This window comes from Cydia pomonella, chromosome 3 (genome assembly GCF_033807575.1).
Source record: "Cydia pomonella isolate Wapato2018A chromosome 3, ilCydPomo1, whole genome shotgun sequence".
In the NCBI taxonomy this organism is placed as follows: domain Eukaryota; kingdom Metazoa; phylum Arthropoda; class Insecta; order Lepidoptera; family Tortricidae; genus Cydia; species Cydia pomonella.
The window spans coordinates 7,288,296-7,303,758 of NC_084705.1; the positions used below are offsets into that span (position 1 = coordinate 7,288,296).

The following is a 15,463-nucleotide window of genomic DNA, read 5'->3' on the forward strand; positions in this document are numbered from 1 at the left end:
AAAATATTATGTTCATAAATAATGCACGAACATTGATTTGCCACACCTCGAAGTCGATTTTCTCAGCTTTGATGTACTGACATGACCCCAATATTAAATGTTCCCGCGCCGCGATTGACACAGGAGCTGCAATTTGCCGCATGTAGAGCATGATGTATCGGCCTCAGGTGAGGCCCGTTCCCAGGCGCGCCCGACTCATGATGATGGATCATCTCATCCCGCTTTGTCTGACTCGCCGTTTGTTCCGACGACAAATTTGGGGTCATTCCGTCTTTGCTTTCGGCTATTGTTACTCTAATTGTGCCAAAATACCCCATAAAAAATAGGAACTGTTCTTTGTCAAAGTATGTTGATATTAGATATAGCCACTCCGGTGCCACGCAGTAACGGTACGCTACGGTCTAAAATGGATGGAGTACAATATTTAAGGCGAGTTGTCAAAAAAGATTACTACCTACTAAGTTAGCCTAAAGAAATTCAAATGATACATGTCTTTCTGTTTTTAGGGTTCCGTAGCCAAATGGCATAAAACGGAACCCTTATAGTTTCGCCATGTCCGTCTGTCTGTCTGTCTGTCTGTCTGTCTGTCTGTCTGTCTGTCTGTCTGTCCGAGGCTTTGCTCCGTGGTCGTTAGTGCTAGAAAGCTGAAATTTGGCATGGATATATAAATCAATAAAGCCGACAAAGTCGTACAATAAAATCTAAAAATTTAATTTTTTTTTGGGTACCTCCCCTACACGTAAAGTGGGGGTGAATTTTTTTTTTCGCTTCAACCCTAGAGTGTGGGGTATCGTTGGAAAGGTCTTTCAAAACTAATAGGGGTTTTCAAGAAACATTTTTTGATAAAGTGAATATATTCGGAGATAATCGCTCCGAAAGAAAAAAAAAATGTGTCCCCCCCCCTCTAACTTTTGAACCATAGGTCCAAAAAATATGAAAAAAATCGTGGAAGTAGAGCTTAAGAAAGACATTAAATGAAAACTATAGCGGACATGATCAGTTTAGCTGTTTTTGAGTTATCGCAAAAAGTTTTCCCTTCATAGTAAAAAGACTTACTTTAATTAGGTACTGATTATGCAAATTTGCCTATTTGTTTAACTCGGGTGAAAGGTACCATTTACTACACTTTAAGCTCCAGTTTAGCTTATTGTGACGGGAGAGTAACTACGGAACCCTACACTGAGCGTGGCCCGACATGCTCTTGGCCGGTTATTTAAGACATCATTAGTGAAGCGACATAAATCGTACATAGCAAGATAGCATGTTATATGAGTTGTCAGCATGTAAATTATGATCTAAAAAGTTCTCACTTATAATTTGTGGTTATAGTGCATGTCGAGTTCCGTTCCGTTAGAGGAGTCGCGGCGGGTCGGTGGTTCGGATAATGCCGGCGCGGCCGCTCCGCCCTGCGCCCGCGCCGCGACACCACTCCCACCGACAACAGTTACCCACACAAAACGTCGTGAGCCTCACAATTCAATATATTTCAGAGTAATTTGATGTTCATTAAAGAAACTCTGGGACCGTGAACCAGAACACAATGGTTGAATGGCCATTTGTTGCTGCCGTTGAAAGGCACAATAATAATTCCGAAGTAGTTATTCACGCGGCAGTTAGGCGCTTACGAAACGAAACGTCGTTTCGTGATGGAGTAGCCATTTCGTTGTTAAGTGACCTCCACGCCGCGATGGTGCGGTGCGATACAATATTTACTCTAAACACGCTAAAATAAATGCAATGCGTCACTGACCTTGCTGGCTGTTTTTTCTCGTGGTTTTTTTCTCTTTCATCCAAGGGTATTCGGGAACGTTGAGGCCGCCGCCGGGGGAGGGAAGGTCGGGCGCGTAGCCGGGCGGCGTGTGTTGCGGGCTCAGCTCGCCGCCGCCGAGCTGCGGCAGAGCAGTCATGAACTCGGCCATGGACGGCTGGCTGTTGATGAAGCCGGTCTCGGTGCAGGTCTCGAGCATGGGGTGCGGCGCGCCGGCTGCGGTGACGGCGGCCAGCCAGAAGCCGTTGCCGCCATGCTCCATGCGATCAGGTGCGGGCCCCATGGGCGGCGTACTCCTGCTCTTTACGGCGAACTCCTCCTCCATCTCATCGCGTACCCCCATGCCTCTGACGGGCTGCTTCCCTCTGATGGCGGGGAACTCTTCGCATTTTATCTTGCGCATGAGCGGGTTACTGTCCAGCGGCAGCGCGGTGTTGCATATCTCTTGCATCGCTGCCGGTGCCGGTGACGCGTAACAACCAATGCGCGATCATTTACGTGACGACTCTGCCTTCCGTTTGGCCTCATGCGTTAACATTTTCGTTTACGCATTGGAATTGATATAACTGCTTCCTGAAGCTATTTTGCTTACTTCCAACAGCAGCGTCATTATATCTGTAAAAGATAATGTTAGATGAGAGATCATGTCTACATCATATTTTCTTAGCCTAAAGTGTACAATTTTGTAACTCAGATAGAAGAATATAATTAATTAAGATAAGTCATCAGGACTTCTTAAGATTACTTTTTTCAGAGCGAGCAGTGAATAAGTAATGCTGTTAAGTACGGCACAAGGTTTTGTCTAATAGTCCCAAATTGTGAAATTAAACGTGGCCAGGAGGCTGTTCGCGGTTATTCTGCAATTATGCGAGCTCGTCATTACGTGGTCTGTGTCGAATAATTTGAGCGTTTGACGTCGTGATGAACTCGCCAGTAATGAGTGGCCGAAATTGTTTATTGTTGCAATAAACATTATGGAGCGCAGAGCGACGAGACAACAATAAAGTTATTAAAATTGTTATGAACTGGTAATCGCATGATGGGTAAATGTGTGGGTTTATCTAAATCGTATTACGCATGGCCATTATGCGCATGTGTGGCCTTCGTGTGAATTGTGAATATTACAGGTTTCCTGACCATGGTCCCCTAAATGGCATTTTAGGAATCCACATTAACTCTCGCGTCAAACGGTTAATATAATGGTTTTAGAATAATAAGTTAGATATAAAGTCATGTATAAATAAATATTATGTACATAATTAGCCTACGTCAGTGGATCGACAGATTCATTACGCTAAATGCGTTTACACACAACATAATCTATATTTCTCAGGTAAACAATCCTCGTAATATCAAAGTCAAATTTATTTTTTAATTAAATTAATTTCTATTTTTAGTTGAAATTAATTACGTTATATAGAAAGTGTTTGGCTTAATGTTTTGTACGAATAATGAGCTCATTATCTCGTCACATACCTTTATAGATATTCTACCTAATATTATATCGCTTACTTACTTCAGTTCATAGCAACTTGCACATAAAATTAGCTACACGACCGTTAAATAAGCAGCCAGATTTTATTCTACACATCGTTAAAATAGCGCCATAAACAAATTCATAAGTAGGCCCTGCTCTCGTTTTTATGCGTTTTTAAGGGTCCCCCGAGGGAATTCAGGAAAAGTGAAACGCGGCGTAAAACCTGCACCCCGTCGCGAGACAAGAGGGATCTCCAAATTTAAGACTACCGTGCTATGCAAATGGAAATGTCTGAGGCAAAGCAAGGATTCTTTCGTGGGGGATAATCTTACCCTAGCATAGTCAGGAGTGAAGTTTTCCTGGTAAATATAATAGCAACTACTACAATAATCGCATTTTATTTTTTACCAGACAGAGCCGCACATAAAGAATACAACAGATTTTCATAACACAAAGGAAATTACATTTCATTGCTGGTTCGCATTCTCATGCGGGGCGTAGACGGAAAATTTTAATTCAAAACACAGAGCAACCCATACGCATTAAAATAGGTTTAACCGCCAGCCGTTCCATTTTCAAAAATAAAATAAAACAAAAAGGTGCGTTCCCGCCATTTCTCTCGGGCGCGCCGCAAATTCCAGTGGAAAAAATCGTATTTCGAACGCGGTTTGAATTTTAATTGACATTCGGTCTGGGAGCCGTTGGGGAGTCGCGGACGTTTTCGAGTTTACATCTAGGCGGTAGGGTGTCCACCAGTTGCGGACCATAAAAGCGACGCCACACGTTCGCGCCCTAACGGGGTGCCTACGTGATAAGAAGCAATGAAATTTATTTTAGAAAAATATTTTTTCTTTGTAAAATAATTAAAGTATATGATGACCATAGCTTGATTAAGTTCTTATACCGGGTGTTTCCTGTAACACGCGCAAAAATTAAAATATATATTGTACTTGTACTCCTCAAACGATGACTTTTCTTAAATAACTTATAAAAATTATGAAGTCTTGAGATTTCTTATTTTTCATACAAAATAAATATTGTCTTTAATATAGGTACGCCATCATCGTCATAATTGACGTTACTTGTCACGCTTTAAACATGACAAAATTCGCAATACATTGCGTCTTAGAATAAACTTTCAAGTGTAATAAAATAAAAATATAAGTTATTTTTAAAAGTCGCTGTACAAATGTTGGTCAGTTTGAGGATTACAGCCTCCAGTTTAATTTATTGCTCCTGTTATAGGCAACACCCGGTATAGAGATATATCCAGACCGAATTTTTGCATATTTGATGCGCTATTCAATCGAGCAAACTTTAAGTTAATGCTCCTTCTTCTATTAATTAGAAACAACAACTAGGGTTACACTAAATACATATATTCTAAATAATTCACCGAGCGAAAACTAAGGTTTCCGTTTCAGCTTGGGAAAAAAATATTTCGTATGTCCGGATGTTCTCTACTGAGTACCCTGTGAATCCAATATACTGTATCTGCAGTATGTACATTGTATATCGTAGTTGCAGTGTATTGGATTTACAGTGTACTTACAGATACAGGTCACATTTCTCAACCACCAACCAACCAACCAAGATTTTTTAAACGATCCTGTTTTTCATTTTTTTTTAATGGCGGAGTTGTGGAGATTTGCGAGGTCTACAGCTCACAGAGCCGCTAGTTATAGATGTTCCAATGCAACGCTGCCAGCACTTAGCGAAGTTAGCCCCAAGCTCTAGTTCTCTTTTTCTTGAGAATGACACACAAAACACATATTGCTCAAACCATCGACATAAATGATACGGACGTTGTGCCACGGCTAGTGCCCAAGCAGGCGTAAATCGAGGTTAAACACATACAGTCAAGGTACAGTTATATGACATTCAACCATCCTTTATCTTTTGTTGTGTTAGAAATTAGAAGGGGTATAGTCGAATTTGCTTTTAAATTATGAATGTTACTTATTAATCTTATTATATAATATTTAATTATGAATGTTATTTTATTTAAAGTTTAAATTATTATTTTTCGATTGAGCTAGTAAGATTACTACCATGCATCTTTACAAAAAATAAAATTAACTTGGTTCGTATTCGAAAGGTGCCGATAACCGAGCCACCGTTATTCGAGTGTCTTTCAGAAAACTGTCTCTTGACCCGTCCTATGTACGAGTAAGACAGTTGTAATGTTCAAATTTATGGTAGGTACCTACTAATATTACTAGTTTTACTTAGGTACTAATATTGCCGCTATAACAACAAATAATTTAAATACATATGTTTTTTTGTTTATGTATTCGTAGGTATCGTTAACTTTTCTACGTGGCATAAACACAAATCTCTTTCGCTGCGAACTGCTATTGAACTGGTTCATGGCGAGAAATCCTGCTTTGTTCACAATAAGTACAAGAAGTAAATAACCCTGCTTGCATGTCGGGCCTCTAACTAGTGGTTAGGGTCCAATTTGCCCGCCGTAACGATTTCCTCTTCGGGGAATCGAATGGCGTGCGTCCGGAGGCCGCCCACTGTTCTATATAGGGTACTATGTGTAAAGGCGAGCAGGTTTGCTGACGACGAGTCTTTTTGGGTAGCTGCGGTTATTATTATGGGTGAGATTTAAATAGTAAGTAGTAAAAGAAAAACTGATGGTGATAATTGTTCCTAACCTGTCAACACATTTAATCGGAAGACGACTGCATTACTGGAGATTACTGCTGTAGGGGGATTGACAGTGAATTCGCTTGCGTCGACGCTGCTGTAGTCGCCATCCGTACCTATGTCACCTTTATATATTAGTTACAAGTATCTAGGTATAAACTACTTTTGTAAATTTTGCTTGGTGACATGTTTTAATTATTATTATTATTTCACATTATTTTTATTTTTATTCATTGGTATTCATTGTGTTTCATTATTTGACGAAATTTAATTTTAATTCTATAATTTTTATAATTATCAAAATTTTATTTAATGCTTTTATTGTGAGTATTTTTATTTTTGCTATAAACTAAAATTATAAAAATATTAAAATAATTGAAAAATGTAATACCAACCTTGGTTATTTTTATCATTTTGGTTATGTTTTATCAGTTTGGTATTTATAATATGAACGATAATCTTAATTTTACGCGAACGGATATAACCGTTAGAATAATATCTCTTATAAACTTTTTAGAATGACATATATTTATTAGGACATAAAATAAAAATTCAGTAATTAAAGAAAGTTAGGAAACTAGATAGGATGCTAGTAAGGAAGACTGAATTAAGTAAGGTGTGTAAAGCTTTTTAAGCACTTAGACATGTTAAATACACACCTTACTTAATAGGGTTGTTTCCATCTACAAATCTTAGGGCAAAATTGTATCCCAATAAATTATTTTGGATTATAAGAACATGTTAAACTACTTTTAGGGGACCTGTAATGACCATATTTTTGTAAATATTGAATTTAAAATATGTTTTCGCACACGTCACGTGACCAAACTCGAAACGTGATTGAAAATTCTGATGACGTCACAACTCTCGGATTGACACTGTTGACAGTTAGGCGATAAACAACAAATGACAAATGTCAGTTGACAGTTCGTATCTTCTACGTGTGTATGTAGTTATGTGTCAAACCGTAAACTGTGACGTCACACAATTTTTAAAGAGCGTTTTGGGCGCGAAAGCATCTGTCAAAATATATTTTGTTAATTTAACATATTTAAAGCCGTTTTTAGTATAGGGCAACTTTTAGTTAATATAGAAGGTAATACAAGCGTTTCAAAAAATTGGAAACAACCCTATTCTATCGTCCGATCTGGCATCCTAACTAGGATCCTAAAATAATGGCTATTTGTAATAGCGGTTTTCGTTTTAAGAAATAGTATTATGAACTAAGTGAGATGTGGATGTATCAGAATCCTAAATCGTAAAAGGATATAGTAACCGCGTTTAGTAAGAGTCTGACTGCACTAACTAGAAACATTTTTTTAGGATAGTATTTATGTATGGGTTGGTTCACGTTTGCAGAACTGCGTCCATTGATGTATTGTATATGAATATGGGTTTCACATTTTGAAGGTTAAAAAATATTGTATAAAATATGTTTTTGCCATTACTTTATATAGTAAATGTTTTTGATAGATACTGAATTATTTCATTATTTTTGAAATTAAATATATTTCACCATTTGTTGGTTTTATATTTTGGAACACCTGTATAGTTTCCTATAAAATAAAATAAATTATCCTTATATATGTCTTCATAAAGCGGTACCCCCAACTTGCATTTAAGTATTGTGAACACATATTTTATTTCCAGTCTGAATCATGAGCTCTTTCGTTCCTAATAATACGACAAAACAGTGTTTTCAAAATTTCATACAATTTTTAATTGGCTGTTAGGTCTTCTATGAAGAAGGCAAAAAATTGGTGACAGGATTTTCTCGTTAACAACAGAAAAAGCTCGTGAATCTGAGTAGAAATTCTATAAAAAATAAAAACTCTAACGCAAAAAGAAATACATATTTAAATAGAGATGCCTATTTGCCAAATTTGCGAAGTGACAATTTCATGAAATATCTTTTTGTTTGCTAAATAAGTTTTTGTCTTAATAAAATTTAACAAAGAAAAATTATGTCAAATGATAATTTGACCAAGCAAATTATTTGCAAATGTAAATTTGCCAAAGATTCATTTGGGAAATGAAATTATATAATATATTTAAAAAGTATTTAAATGTTGCATATAGCGTTGTTGTAACACGGGCATTACATCTAAATCAACCAAACAGTTGAAAACTGTGACATCTGTGACATATCAATGTCATTTCGAACATCGATCGTCCGAGATAGTACTTACGTTTAGTAGCCATTAATGTAAATATTTACTCGTACTAGTACTAAACACTAATCAATATGTAGGTAGGTAGAACAATTAGCAATAGCAAATAATATTGAGCTAAAACCTTGAGCTTGAGATTTATCTTAAGAGTCTCTACCTACAAAGACATGTCTCTTTTTGTTAAACTATTAGAAAAAAGTAATGTAAAAATATAAAAATCTTAGATATAAGAATACTAACGTAGATAATAAGATAATGAACTATTTTGTTACTAACCATGTATTATGAATCCTTGTTATTTGAAATAAATGATTAATAATAATAATGTAAAAAGTGAATAACCAGAACCAACCATTTTATTTATTTTAATATAACATTCTCAAAGACACCGGTATCGGTATTCGGATTTACTCCATTTCGGAGATGAACAAAATTTTATTTTTATTTGATAAGGCTCTTACGGGCGTGTGCTCTTGCCTTAGGACCTATTTACATATTGATTAGTGTTTAGTACGAGTAAATACATACTAAATACATACTATACTACATAATAAATACATACTATCGGCCACGGGCGCTTCTTCATACAAACGTAGTCCTCATTTTCCTATCTGGGTATTAACATTATTAATAACATTTAGACACAGTTTGTTGGATATCAAACACATTGATTTATTTCGAATCATGAATTATTTATAAGAGTTCTTTAGCTGCATTTAAAAATGTGTATGAATTTTGTTTTCCGCTCCTAATTTTTACACAAATAAAAATCGAAAAAAGTCAAGCATAGGGGCTTAGCTATGGTTAATTTACATCAAAATATGTAATAACATTTTCCATAACGCCAATATTAAGAGAGCAAAATGGGGACTACGTTTGTATGTATGTAATTGAGGGTGGTAGATACTCCTGGCGTTGTTTCATCCGCTATTATTGATGTTGACGTACCTACAGATAACCATTAAAGATCGTGTCATTCACCATTATAGATAATATGTCATATTATTAAAGGTTAAATTTGGCAAATTCGCACGTCATTGTGGATAACAAGAACTATGTCATTTGGTACAAACTGTGCCCTCTAACTGACTGTAGGTGCCTACATAAAAATGATTACAGCCACTCATTGTAGTAAAATATTAACTCATTTTCATTGCCCTTGGGCATCATTTCTATTGTAACAATAATTTTATTTACACAAAATGAGTCATCAATCATAATGTCTAATTTATGTTCGTTTAAACTCTGAGATCTGATAAGTGCAAATGAGTGATACTTTACCACGAGAATGAATGCCTACGCTAATAGTGTCATTGTTCTTTTCATACTCGTATGTTGTAAAATGTGTTTTCTGTTAGATTTTTAGTACTTAAGTATATTGATTTAAACTTTCACATTTTTACACCTTATTATTAACTTATAGAAGCGGGAAATAATCGTGTATTAAGTTTTAAATTTCTCTCCGACGTTTCAAAGAAGTTTAAGTCCCGTTTCTATAAGTTAATAATACTTAAGTATAGGTATATGTCCCTTATTTTACGATTATCAGAAATTAATAGCGCATACCATCTTAGCAGGTCTCTGTTGACTCAAAACACTAAAAAACATAAATTTCTGGTAATTTCTGCAACTGTAATGCAAGCTGACTTTCATGCAAATTTTCCATAAAATGTATGAAAATCAACATTTTGTTTTTCTTTTTATATATTTTTTTCATATAGCCCGTATAAACTACTGCTGTATAAACATAATTCAACAAGAAAAAAATCCGATGCGAACAGAAAACCAATTAAAAATTATCATAATTAATAAGTACCTGTTACAGGTATGACCTGCTTTATTTCTCAGTGTGTTTTGGGGTAGTATCAATTAACTACATATATATAATTATATGTAACATTTATGTATGTTGTTAATTTTTAAAATCATGAAAGGGTCGGCTGCTCCCAACTGTATGTCACAGATAAAGCTTCATACTTGACGACCGATTTCGGACCGACGACCGGTTTGGCCTAGTGGGTAGTGACCCTGCCTACGAAGCTGATGGTCCCGGGTTCAAATCCTGGTAAGGGCATTTATTCGTGCGATGAGCATGGATATTTGTTCCTGAGTCATGGGTGTTTTCTATGTATTTAAGTATTTATAAATATTTATATATTATATATATCGTTGTCTAGGTACCCTCAACACAAGCCTTATTGAGCTTACTGTGGGACTTAGTCAATTTGTGTAATAATGTTCTATAATATTTATTTATTTATTTATTATTTATTTATTTATTATTTATACTTCACGCCCGGATGCCGTTGATCAGTATGTCAAGCAAGTGTGGATTGTGAAACTGGATCTAATACTCGTACATGCAGTTAGTTAAAATACTTAAAATATTTATATACCCCTTTTAAGGCCCCGGTAAGCATGAGCGAGATGGATGTGCGTGCTCGAGACCACATATATGTTTTTGATTTAATTTCTTGAAAGTTTTGACAAAAAAATAATGAATGAGTTCCCTTAAAAATAAAATTTCACATTTTTAGAAGCAACTTCCATATGTTTAGCATTTGTGCATAAATTGTTAAAAAATTTCAAAGTGCGCTTTATATGTATGTCCGTGTTTTTTTTCTATCGAGCGAAAGTAAAAAAAACAGGATTCGAATCGATGAAGTCACTCATCCTCGTGATGAAAAACTTCAAGATTTCTAATTATTCTGTTGCTACCGTATTGTGATCTAAAAAAGCGGTACGATTTTTTTCAAAAACTACGCTTTCTGAACCCACCGGACCTTAACTAGTTTCTAAATATAAATCGACTAAGTTGAATCTTTCTGCTTCTTCGTCATTCTCCGTGCCTCACTTGGGGTCCCTTTGTTGTTTTTGCCATTCGACTCTATCATAGAAGGTTGCTGGACTTGCTGTTATTTTTAACCGACTTCAATTTCAATAAGGAGGAGGTTCTGTATTCGGTTGTGGCTATTTTTTTAATGTAAGTTCACCGATTATTCTAAGCCCCATGGTTCAGTTTAAGCAATTTATTTAAACGATTTAGGAGTTAGCAGAAGGTTTTTAGCAGAAGGTTAGCACAAATTAATTTGGTTTCATCTGATGATGAGATCCATGATGAATTGAGGGAACTCCTTAATTTTGACAGGTACATGGGTGGTGATTTGGTGTTTTATTAAGCAACTCAAGCATTTCCTCTCGAAAACCACCAATTTGACGGTGTGGACCTGATCACGAAAACCACAGAAGATACGTGGAAATTCCCATACATACATAAGTGGGTGTATTTTAACTTTGGATGTAGGTAGTAGTGAAAATGACTAACAAGACTGAAAAATGAGGGGTCTGAAGTTGGGGCTTGAGGGTTTGAGGGATTGGGTCAGTAGGGCGGAGGCTGGATTTAGTGACAGGAATAGTTACCCTGAGTACCCTGACAGACTCGAAGTAAATCCTAAATACATATTGAGGAAAGTTTACGAATTCAGTGTTAAACATTGACATATATATCTAAGAACAGGTCTTACTGGCACTAAGAATGGCGCTAGTTTAGTGGTGTCACTTACGAATTCGAGCCAATCGTGCAATCTAACGAAACTAGTTGCGACCAATCGCGCGATTGATGCGAATTCGTGTGCGTGACACCGCTGTACTGGCCCCATTCTCATATTGCCCGTCCTTAGATATACATATCAATGGTGTTAAACATATGTTTTTCATTCATTTATGTGTTTGTGTGTTTATCTACCTATATACGTATGTATGGACTAATTGATCGAGCAGATTTTATTAAGAGTATCAACGCGTTTGATATGTGGTGTTAACGCCGGCTTTTACGGATACCTTGGCTACCATAGCTGTCTATGCGTACTTATAAGTCCATATTGGAAGAGCTACGTATAAAACACCGGTTGTCATCGATATGCCAGGACCTAACTCTCATATACTTCGGACATCTCTCACGCCCCTCTCCGGATAGTCTATAGTCTGTATCTTTAGGTATTTAAAAAAAGGTAAACTAAATCTACCCTCAAATGGCTCCTTAAGGCAGTTGAGGGTAGATGAAAACATTACGTGATCAAATAATGTAGGTTTAAAGTCAGGTCGTTCAGTGACAGATCCAGGCGGTTTTGTATTTGGTTGGTTAACCAATAAATATTAAAACTACCCGAAAATATACAAATTGTTTGTTTACCTTTTTTTAAATACCTAAAGATACAGACTATAGATGGTGTGCTCAATCAAATCACTGCACCTATGCAATTAAAACTGCACGAGGCTATGCGCTTGGTGAGGAATAGAAGTCTATGGAGGAATCTGGTAGGAGGAATAACATAAGAAAAAATAGTTACTGTGGTAACAGGTACAGGTACAGATATATTAATTATGGTCAAAGTACATACTTGAAAATAAAATTTATAGTTTAAAAAGTTCAGCATTATTGTGCACAATATTATGAGTATTTATACATTAAAGAAATTTTTATTTCATTCCGTCAGAACTAGCAACAACAAAATCATTTGATGCAATTTTTGAGATGTTTTCTTATGTTTTTTGTAATAGCTTACTCGAGTAGGTATCAATATTATCACGGGCGGTTGAACAACCACTTTGCCCCCTTGTAAAACAAATAACTATAAAACAAATTTCTTCACTTCTGATCTGACAATAGAGAGCAGCGGGCAATAGTTAGATATTATAGCATACTCGTATAGGTTAATAGAAAACCTCTTCATGCGGATAAGTTTTCAATCAGAAAATTATGCTTTGTAGCCTTTAACTTTGGGTGAGTTCAACGAAGAAGAGTAGACCTAATTGCCATGTGTGACCCATTAATACAGTCTAGAGACTCAAGGGTGATTCACTTTTGAACGTAGGTCAACATACATTTAATAGACACCGGTACCTGCTTTTAGAAGGTCAATAAACCGTCTGTAAATCTCAAACTGTGTAATATCCATCGTGCCATGCGGTGACATCCTGCGTTGTCTCTGCAAAGTTTACATCGGCTTTCACAAGCTGTGACATTGCCAACATTTTTTTCCTTTTGCCATTATTTACTGAGCGGCTCGTGTCATTAGTTTGTTTGTTGTATTTTTGTGTTTATTTTTCATGGCAGCTTATTTTGATCACATTTCACTAGTAAGACTCGTTGCTTCAAAAACAATTCAGTCTGGCAGACTTGAGTTGTATATCTTATGGTTACGTCTTTTTCTCCTTTATCTCCTGACGAAATCTTCATGCTACACCACGTAGCATAAAGAGTAAGTATTTTTTGCTCAATATTCCTGTAACTATACCGTCTTTCCTATGTCTTTTGAGTTTTAAAAACTCTAAAGACGCTTTCCGTTGAAAACTTTCAATTAAGCTTTGGAGTATTTTTTGCCATTTATTGTTAGCACAGCAATGAAAGCAACATACTTGATGTTAATCAGTAGAAACATGTAGGATGCTTGTCTCGGTCGGACTCAGTGCATCGCGTGCGAATGGGTTAATAGAGGACAAAACGTCTCTTGTCTGATGAGGTAATTCTGCAACTGCGTCAGATATAAATCAGGCGACAAAATCTGCCATTATAGACTGTTCAGACCATTTTACAAAGTATCTTTTACTCTGTGTCTTATTATATTGTCATACTTTAAGAGCGTTTACGAGTCTCGTCCACTATATTCGGCTGGCGATGGTTGATTACGTGATGATATGGACCAAAACTGACCTCTGTGAGTTCTATGAAAACTGAAAAGTTTTAAGGATGTTTTGTTCACATAGTGGACAAAAGTAAGAAATAAATAGTTACACGATAAGTATAAAACGTAATAAAACCAACGAGAACTAACAGCAATGACCATGGTTCCAATTAAATATCGTCAATGAATGGAAATATAAGTCTAGCTGGGAAATAACCTTGAAGAAATAAAACGATTTTATTGTTTCGCATTCTTAGATAGATACCTACTAGATTTCCTTACGGACGTAAGTTTGTAATTTGAAGATGTTTAAAATCATTTGGTGGTTAGGATGTTTTTTAAGATGGGTAGTAGTTGCTTATTATTGAACTGTTCTGGTATTCACTTCATTGTAACAACTTATGAAGTTATTGGTAGCTGGTATGTACAGTCAAGGAATTTAATTGATGTACAATTTCATTTCTTGTTATCATGATCGTTTATATGAAAGCTGCTGGAGATCTCATACCAAGGTATGAGTGTACAGTCAAGACTGTAGGTACAAAAATATTGCACAAATATCGTTGTCGAACGTTAATCATGCCAAATATATGTGCATAAAAATAGCGAAAAAATAAAATATTTGAAATCAGTTTGGTACTAATGCGGAAAATAGTAAAATGTATACCAGATAATAAATAAACCTTACGGGCCAATATCACGCACTACTGACAAAGTGAATGCGTGTTGCGGAAGGTATTCGTCATAATGTGCCCATAAATGTCTGGCATCGTCGGGATCCGTGATGGATCGTGGGGATCGCGAAAGTGGTGCAAGGATTTAGTTTAGTAGTAGTAGGATAGTTAAAACAATTGTTTGGGACAAACTACATAATCACACTTTTCATAAAACTTGGCAAACCTGGCCTAAATTTTGCTTTTACTAGTAAAATTTTGTCAGTAGATAGGACATTAAACTGTTATCAACAGTATTAGTTGACACAGCGTTTTTGAACAAAACCCAATAGGTACCTAGGTAAACTGAAAACGAGGACATACCTATGTCTTGTAAAAGCAATAACAAAAAGTTACTTTGAGTGCAAAGTGAAGTCAAAATAGCTCAGAAATTGAAGTGGTGATGGCATGCTGATGGAATTTCTTCATAATCAAAAATGTCTACGTGTCATAAGATGTAGGCAAAATTTAAAATTACATCTGAAATTTCTATGAGATTACATTAAATACACCTTTTTCAAATAAAAGATAAATTTTTGAAATCGGTCCACAAGATAGAGAATTATTCTAGAAAACCCAACATCCGTGCATTACATAGCGCAAATTAGTTAGACAATTTGCCGATAGATGGCGCTGTACACAATTATAGTAGTAGTAGTAGTATAGGTACTTCTGTTCAAAAGTGTTTCGCCTTTATACGTAGTTACACGAGATAATTCAAAGTTTGTACGGAACCCTCGGTGCGCGAGTAAAACGAACTCCCAATTGACCGGTTTTTATTTATATTTATTTACTTATGAACAACGACATAAAACTGTAACAAAACAAGTCTTTAACCTAGTTTTACATGTCTAAGTGACAGACCAAGATTTGAGGTGAATAGTGAGGAAGTAGGTATGCGAAAGTGGTGAAATGAAATATTTCGTTTTAGTAGTTTAAAAGTTGTAGTTTTAATAGTTTATATTCGAATTAACAGTTAGTAATGAACTATTAAG

At 35.9% G+C, this 15,463-nt stretch overlaps 1 protein-coding gene across 1 annotated transcript in view; it reads right to left on the reverse strand.

Annotated features, from left to right (window-relative positions):
- The window catches only part of LOC133515954 (homeotic protein proboscipedia), a 79,649-nt gene that overhangs the window by 56,615 nt on the left and 7,571 nt on the right, over positions 1–15,463 (reverse strand). Inside the window, exon 2 of the mRNA XM_061848605.1 lies at positions 1,751–2,383. Within this exon, the coding sequence (XP_061704589.1) occupies positions 1,751–2,219 (469 nt within the window). The 5' untranslated portion in view covers positions 2,220–2,383. The remainder of the gene's footprint in view (positions 1–1,750; positions 2,384–15,463) is intronic.